General features: G+C 54.3%; 1 protein-coding gene across 1 annotated transcript; it reads right to left on the bottom strand.

The window, feature by feature from the left end:
* Nucleotides 1-5,094: 5,094 nt before the first annotated feature.
* On the bottom strand, nucleotides 5,095-8,378 carry FOXE1 (forkhead box E1). Its single transcript, XM_082694953.1, has one exon. The coding sequence runs from the start codon at nucleotides 7,350-7,352 to the stop codon at nucleotides 6,240-6,242; it is 1,113 nt and encodes a 370-aa protein (XP_082551079.1). The 5' UTR covers nucleotides 7,353-8,378; the 3' UTR covers nucleotides 5,095-6,239.
* Nucleotides 8,379-8,627: the final 249 nt, after the last annotated feature.

The following is an 8,627-nucleotide window of genomic DNA, read 5'->3' as shown; positions in this document are numbered from 1 at the left end:
TTTGGCTTCAGGAAGTGAAGCTTGTGGTGGGGGCAGGATGGAGGGGAGGAGTCAGGAACACCCATGTGGAGTTCCTGGCCGGCTGCTGGGGAGGGTAGTGGGAGTTAGGCCCTGTGAGGCTATGGTTCTCACACTTTATCTCTGATTGCTGAGTGCCTCTGTGCCTGAAAAACCATGAGGCTCAGCTCTGCCCCCACTCCTGGGAGAAGCGGCTTCAGGTTCTCAGATAGCAAGATAAGCTGGTGCTCTACATCAGGGCTGAGATCCACCCTGATTCTGGCTTCCCAGTCTCTTCCTCACCCGGGAGGGGCTGACAGTTGATCCCTGGGCCTCCCAGACTACGTGCTTCTGCACCTGGTTAACTCTGGGTTGAGCTGGAAATCTGAACCTGAGCTCAGAAGAGGGGTTGTGCGCTTGGCAGAGGGGCACAGGGAGCTCCATAGGGACCAGTCATCCTCTCCTGAAGTGGAGCAGAAAAGGCCATTCCAGGAGCTCTGCAAAGGCCAGCTTTGACCTCAGCTGGTGAGAGAAGATGCTGGAGAGAGGGCAGGGACAGACCAGACACCAAACTTGATAAAGAGCTCCTATCCTCCCTCACCCCACCAGTCTGCGCCATTTTTCTTCAGTTTTTAATTTAGTCCACTGCTCAGTTTAGGCTGAGAAGCACCAGCTACACTGCTTTCCCTCTAGGTCGTTCTAAGCTATTTACTTAACCCATCCCAGCCCAGTTTACCAGTTCATCCAGTGGAGGCTCTAGCAGGTAAGTCTTCCAAGATGCAGTCCACCCCAACCCCCAGCTCCCACCTTTACCACGTTCCCATCTGATTACTTCCATCTCCACATTGCCTTTTATTAAGATGATCATCAAACGCTCTCTCCCTTGTGGCAGGGGGCATAGGTTCTAGTCCTGCTTGAACACTTAAAGCTCTGAGATTTTGGAGAGGTCATTTGCTCTTCCTTCAGGTCTGTAGAAATTCTACACACACTCACAGTATTCTTCTTGTTGAGAATGCACGTGAGCACTGAAATGAGAGTCCTAGTTCTCCCAGTGAGTTGGTATATGATCCTGGGCTCTAGCCCTATTTATTTATTTATTTATTTATTTATTTATTTATTTATTTATTTGACAGAGAGAGAGAGAGATCACAAGACTGGCAGAGAGGGAGGGGGAAGCAGGCTCCCTGCTGAGCAGAGAGCCTGACTAGGGGCTAGATCCCAGGGCCCTGCGATCATGACCCAAGCCGAAGGCAGAGGCTCAACCCACAGAGCCACCCAGGCACCCCAAGCCCCATTCTTCATGAGAATCAGGGACTTCTTTCTTAGTTACCAGGAGTCAGCTCCACTCAGGAACAAAATGAGCATGGAAACAAAATTCTCCTGAAAGGTGTGTATTTGAGGCAGGACAGAATTCATTAGAGTGTCCAGAATCTTAGGCTGTCCAAGGGCACTTAAAGGCTCTACTGGAGGACCCCTGGTCAGGACAAACTCAGAGATGGGGGTTCCTTCCTACTGGCTACTATGTCCCAAGAAGAGAGCATTATTTTTCTCCAAAATCCCTAACTACTCCCAAATTTGAGGCTGGAACTGAGGGAACAGAGACCAAGTTTATTCCATACTTGGGAAATGGCTTCTGCTTAGGGAGGTTATAGAGACCAGAATCCAAGATCTTCCTGCCCTGGCTCTAACTCCAGCTTTCAAGATGTTTCACGTATAACCTCATTGAATGCCAGGTCACAGTTCACCCTTAAGGTTGGGGACATAAGGTGAGATGCACTAGGGCTAAATTCCAAGACTCAGAAAGTACAAGCCAGGGAGGAGATGAAGTGCTCCACCCGGCCTTCCTCCCTTGCAGCCCAGCCTGCTCCCCTGTGCAGCCAGAGCCTCAAAGTAGCGCTGGTATCACTGGTTGGGGTTCTTGGTCAGGAACAAGAGGCTCCTGGAAGTTACTCTGGGATCTCTGATCTTGACAACATAATACATTTTTTTTTTCATTTCTCTAAATTTCTGCCTCTTTGCCTAGGGCATATGAATCACCTGAGGGTCTTGCTGAAATGCAGGTTCTGGTCTAAAGATCTGGGGTAGGACCTGAGCTTCTGCATTTGCAGTGAGCTCCCAGGGGATGTCCCTGCAGCTGGTATATGGCCAACACTTGAAGTTGCAAGGCTTCAGTCTCTTATGTAAGACAACGGGAGACGGAACGCATCCTGGCCCTTGCATCCAGGATTCAAGTGACCCAGAACAGAGAAGATCAAGAATGTGAGAGTAGGGGTGCCTGAGTGGCTCAGTGGATTAAGGCCTCTGCCTTCGGGGTCATGGTCCTGGGGTCCTGGGACTGAGCCCCGCATCTGGCTCTCTGCTGAGCAGGGAGCCTGCTTCCCTTCCTCTCTCTGCCTGCCTCTCTGCCTACTTGTGGTCTCTGTCTAACAAATAAATAAATAATCTTAAAAAAAAAAAAAAAAAAGAATGTGAGAGTAAAGGGGACCTGCCCCCTAGTTTTGTAGCAGGTAAGAATGAAGCCTACTCATTGTAGGAAGGAAATTGTTCAAGATCTCACAGCCTTTCAGGACAAAAGTTGAGACTTAGGCCTCCTGCATAGGAAAAACAAAAAGGAGAACTAGAAGATACTCATTGAGGTGTTTGCTGTGCTTTCTCTGGGCCAACTATGGGTTCCTTTGATTTCTTTCTAACTTGTTTTTGTTTTTTTCTTTTACAATGAAGATGCACCAATTTTTGTAATAAGAAAACAATTTAATAAAATATTCTCACAAAGTTCTTAGTAAATGAGATTATGTTTATGAACCGTGCTGGGTAAACTAACTATATACATCAGCTTCATGTCATGGGTGTGTAGGTCGGCTTTAACCATTCCTAATTTATTTCAAGGACGTTACTCTTATTCCTCTGGGCACATGAATCGCGGAGATGGGGAAGAAGGCCAGCCGGTTACCATCCACCACCGCCGCCAGCAGTTTCCTGCTCCCCCTTCGCCTCTACTGTCGGGAAATTTCCCCCAAACGCTGGCCGCAGGAATCTTTCCCTGTAAATTGGGGGAGAAGTCTCCCTAATCCGTTTTCGTAGTAAACGACCTCAGGCCAAGTCTGCTTTTGTTGCTGGTTTCCTAAGCTTAATTGCAAAGCAAAGTTAATTTGAAAGAAAATAAATGTTACAGCTCTGGGGCGAATTCTGACGAGCCTTGGGCAATTAGGGAAGAACGCATCTAATTACCCACAGCCCGGGGGCGCCTGCACACGACGCTGGGGGTGCAGGGCCCAGAGAGGGGCAAATGATTTTTCTAGTTTCATTAAAGGAAGAAGAAAAAGAGAAACGTACCTCCCGTTTCGGAGCCCCCGGATGGGGGAACAGGGAGGTTCTATTCCACGGTTTGGGGATTCCTAGAGTTGGAATATTCCAAGACTCCGCAGTGAAATGTTCTTAAGATCTAGAGTCCCGCGGACTGCAGGGTCTGCGGGTGACTCGGGCTGTGGTTGAAGCCCGGCGGCGGTCCCTCGCCTGCGCAGCTTCTATTCCAGGCGGGGCGGATGGCGCTCGAGCTTCGGGTGTCCGAGGCCCACGGAGAGGCCGAGAAGCGCTGACGGTCCGTCTTCAACGCTTTGATCCAACCCTCCCGCGTGTCCCCGTCTCTCCCGGCTGGCTCCCGCTGCGCACACCCCGTTCCCTGCTCCCGGTGTCCTCCCTTTCCGGGCCAGACCCTCTTCTAGGGCATAATCACACCCGACGTCCTAGTTGACAAAAGGGAGAAGGGAAGGGAAGATGCGTTCACTTTCCCACCCTATCTTTCTCGCTCCAGGAGGCTTCCATAAGACGGCGCTTTAAAAATTAAAGCCTCTCCTCCCTCCTCTGCCCAGCACTTTATAATTCACAAAGCGCTTTTCCGGAAACTCTCATCTCCTTTAACTTAAGGAGGACCCTCTGAGGTGGCCACAAATTCCCATTCACACATTGGACAGTGGAGAAAAAGGGACTGACAGTTAATGGCCAAAGCACTGGTCTTGGTAACTGAAAAAACAAAGGGTCAACTCCCGCACTAACTGGGCATATAGGCCATCCTTCCCCAGCCTGAATACCACCGTCTGGGCTCTTGCCAGCCACGGACAAAACCCTTGGGTGGAGGGCTCTCGGTTTTCCTGGTAACTGCCAACTAGGCAAAGCATCTTGACTTCTGGGCTGGGAAAGCCAGATTGTTGAGCTGCACATGAAGAACCTTCGAATTTCATTCCTGTAAGGGTCCATAGGGAGATGAGAGAGGCTCCAAACCTAGAGTCTTGCAAAGTCTGAGCTGGGTCTGGAACCTGGACCCACTGCAGCAAGGTCAGTGCTCCAGCTGCCTCCTGCCTCCAGATGGTCCTTTACCACCACTAAAGTCAGGAAAGACCAGCATCTAGACCTGTGGTGTCCAATACAATAGCCATCAGCCACGTACTGCTACTGGGCACCTGGCGTGTGGCTAGTTCAAATTTAGATGAGCTGCTAGTGTAAATGCACTCCAGATTTGGAAGATTTAGTCTAAAAAAGATAAAATATTTCCACAATTTATATGTTGATTGTATGTTCAAATGATATTTTGGATATATCGGGTTAAATACAATGTATTAGTTAATCTCAGCTGTTTTTAAAATTTTATTAATATGGCTACTAGAAAATTTTAAATTACACATGTAGTTTGCATTACACTTCTACAGGACTGTACCGATTGAGACAAATACCCGTCTGGACGGAATCACATCACATTCACATGTCTTTGTGAACAAGATAGAGCAACTGCCAAAATTAAAAATAAAAATTACGAGTGGTTTTCAGTCTTCTCACACTATCCCCACCTCTTCCCTCGCAAGTTAACTACACAGAAGGGGGCTGAGTATCTCTTGCCAGAACTCGATCAAAGATTTTTATTAAAACAGTTCATCTGAATCCTCAGGTTTATTTGAAAGCTGCACACCGAGCCTCCAGAGTGTTTAACATTGGGAATATTCACTCCAGAATAAAAACTTGTAAGATCTCCCAAGAGAACGGTGAGAAAGTGGTTGGATTTTCTATGATTTTGGTCAGCTTGACGCTTAAAATGAATGGATACAAAACGTGAAAGATCCAGTTTCTTTCTAAAGCTTACTTCACTGACAGCCCCAATTATTTTTTCTCTTTCCTTTTCATGAAGCAGAGGGTGCCAGGGATGGAAGAGCCAGCTCGACCAACGGAGAGCTGTCACCAAAGGGCTCCCCTGACTCCTGTGGTCTCTCTGAATTTTAGTCTGCCAGTTTGGTCCGGGGTTGCTTAATGAAAAGAAAGAGTGGGCAATGGAAAAATTTATTTTTACCTGCCTCATTAGAAAACCGAATTTATGACCTAGCAGTAACAACTACCAAATGATCAGCACATCATGCTCAAAAGATTCAAGAAATTATAATATAATTGCTGCCTGGAACCAACCCAGAGACTTTAGGTTAGGCGGTTGCCATGACCTCTATTCCTGTACTTGGGAATAGGGCTAGGCCCTGGGTGGTCCCCCCTATGCTGCCAAATATGCAAGGCGGCATCCATGACGACAATGGGGCCCTTAAAAGATCACAGGGGGTCCAATCCTGCAGCCCTCCTGTCAAACAGATGGGGGAACAGAGGGTTTGGGCGGTGAGACAGGTCACACATAAAGCTGAGGCATGAACAGTCTAGACTGAGTCAGGTCTGTAGTTCTTAGAGGCAGGGAAAACCAGCCCCTAGTCAAACGGAGTAGAGATTTCCCTGTTTTGTTTGTTTTTTTAAAGAGGGAGGCTACTTCTCTTGCAAATTCATCCTCTGTAACTTAAGGAAGATGCTACTGGAGCCTTTTTGTTACAGTAACCTAATCAAAGGCACAAGAGGCAGAACCGTGTAAAAAGGCCCGAGTTTCTTGCAATTTAGGGAAGAGTGAAGACGTGATTGATTCCCCACCATGTGGATCCTAGACTCTGGCGTAGGCATTGCGCTGCGCCCCCATTATCACCCAGGACTCTCCCCAGTAGAATGTCAGAAAGGCATGTCCTTCGGAGCTTCGCCTTATCGAGGGTCCTTTGTCCCAGTCCGTGAGCCACCACAGCCCCTCCCCACCTCCTCCCATTTCAAAAGCGAACCGTGTGTGTGGTGCACCGGTTCCTTCTACGCGGCGCTCAATCTGTTCTCAGGTCTAGGGGATACTTAGTTCGTGTGGACAGCCGAGGTATCTGGGAATTTTCGACTGTAGGCTGGGCTCACATGGCGGACACATATCGATCCACACCGCCGGGATAGGCAGTCGCATGGCGAGCATGGTAGGCGCCTCCACTGCTCCCTCCGAGCTGCCCACCAGGATTATAGCAGGGCGCCAGAGCTCCGAACTGGCCGGGCGATGTGCGCCCATAGAAGTCCACCGCGGTTTCGACGCCACCACCGCTGCCACCCGCGGAGGGCGAGGCGGGCCCCGCCAACCGGCCAGCCGCTGCGAAGAGGGCACTGCCCGCTCCTTGCGGATACGCACCATCCGGCCCCGCGTAGGCGGCCGCATAGGCGGAGGGATTGGCAGGTCGGGCCCCAGCGCAGCCCGCAGGCTGGTAGCCGGTGGAGGCGGCGGAAGCGCCCGCCGAGGCAAAGGCGCAGGAGCCCGCGGGCCCCGACGGCGCGGGGCCCAGTTCAGGACTGAGCGGCCGCTCAGGCACCAGGCCGAAGACGCGGCACGGACCTGGCGACGCAGCGGGGTAATAGACTGGGGGCGGCGCGCCGAGCGACGGCGGGGCATAGCCTGCGTAGACGGCGCCCGGATAAGGCGCGCGGGCCGCGGGCACCGCGCCGGGGAATATGGCGGCGGCAGCGGCGGCGGCGGCAGCGGCGGCGGCGGCGGCCGCGTCGTGCATGTAGGCTGGGTAAGTGGAGAGGTCCGAGCGCTTGAAACGCTTGCGGCGGCGCAGGAAGCTGCCGCTCTCGAACATGTCCTCGGCGTTGGGGTCGAGCGCCCAGTAGTTGCCCTTGCCTGGACGGCCGGCCTCGCGCGGGATCTTGAGGAAGCAGTCGTTGAGCGTCAGGTTGTGGCGGATGCTGTTCTGCCACTTTTTGGGGTTGTCGCGGTAGAAGGGGAAACGCTCGGTGATGAACTTGTAGATGCCGCCCAGCGTGAGGCGACGCTCCGGCGCGTGCGCGATGGCCATAGCAATGAGCGCGATGTAGCTGTAGGGCGGCTTTCCGCGCTGCAGGGGGCGCTTCCGCCGACGCCCGCCCGTGCCGCGACCCGCCGCCTCTGCCGGGACCCCGGTCCCAGCCTCACCGCGCTCCTCCTTCACGGCCGCCAGCGCCTCCGTCTGCGGCGGCGGCGGCCGGCTCTCAGCCGTCATGGCGCAGCCGTCCCGCGTCCCGGGGTGTCCCCGCCGCCCGCTGCTGTCGAGGGGCGGGGGCGGGTTTGGGAGGGGGAGAGGCTGGAAGTGCCCAAGGAAGCGGGCACTGGGCCCCACTGCGGAGAGCGCTGGGAGGCCTCGTGGGCTGGCAGGGGTGACCGGGAGGCTCGGTGCCCGCGGTGTCCGGGCTGGCTCGGTGCAGACAGAGGCTCAGGAGTGTCCCGCCCACCGACGGCTCTGCTCGTGTTCTGGAGCTCGAGGCCAGGCACCGGCAGCGGTGTTGGGACTGGGCCTAGTCCCGGTCGCGGGCTGAAGGGCCCTTTGCGCGCGGTGCCCGACGGTCAAGGGGTCCGGAAGCAGTCCTGGGGCTGGGGCGCCTGCAGCTGCTCTGTGCTTGCCGCTGATCTGAGGCTAACCTTCGAAGTCGTGCGCCCAGGGGAGGCTCCGGGCCCGAAGGCCTGAAGCGAGGGCAGTTGAGACAGGCGTGGGGCACTCCGGTGGGGGCTGCCTAGGCGGCGCCTCTGTGGCCCAGCCTGCGGAGGGCAAGGAGGCAAGATGAGCACTGATGCGGGCCAGGCGGGTAGGCCGGCGACTGTTCCCTCTCTTCACCGTTGGCCTCCGGCCGCCGAAACTGCAGGCGAGGCGCTCCCCTGCACACACCCGGACCGGCTCCTCCCTCCGCCGGCTTCTCCTCCTTAAAGGCGCCAGGAAGGTCTGGGCGGCGCCGGGTGCCCGCCCGCCCCCCGACTGCCCGCCCCCTGGGCCCGGGTGCACCTCTGCAGGTGGGAGCAGCTGTGGAGGCGCGGCGGGAGCCCCACAACGTCAGAGCGGGGAGGGCACTCGGGGCTCGCCGGGGCTGGCCTCCCCTGCGCGCCGACGGGGAGACTGAGGCCTGGAGAGGCCAGGGACTGTCTCGGGAGACCTTGGCGCGGGAATTCAGCGCTCCCGGACTTCACTAACCTCTGCAGCAGGCTGGGACCCGCAGGTGAAAAGGACCGGCTCGCTTCTTTTTTTTTTTTTTTTTTTTTTTTTTTGTCGGGAGAGGTGAGGAATGGCTGAGGGGGGTGCTTGGTTCTTGTGGAGCAGAGAATGGGGAAGGAAGACGACCTTCCAGTCGGCTGGCGCTTAAGGTATTTCAAGAGTGATTTTCAAACCCCCCAAACTGCCTTGCCCATTGCCCATCCTGTCCCACATCCTTCAGACGAGGATTCCTAGGCCCGATCGGGGAGGTGGCTTGCCCCAGCCTCACCTTTGCCGCTTAACGGAGCCTCACAC

The sequence above is a fragment of the Mustela nivalis genome (assembly GCF_964662115.1).
Source record: "Mustela nivalis genome assembly, chromosome: 13".
In the NCBI taxonomy this organism is placed as follows: Eukaryota; Metazoa; Chordata; class Mammalia; order Carnivora; family Mustelidae; genus Mustela; species Mustela nivalis.
Note: the sequence above shows the minus strand (reverse complement) of the source record. Positions and strands in the feature narration are given on the sequence as shown.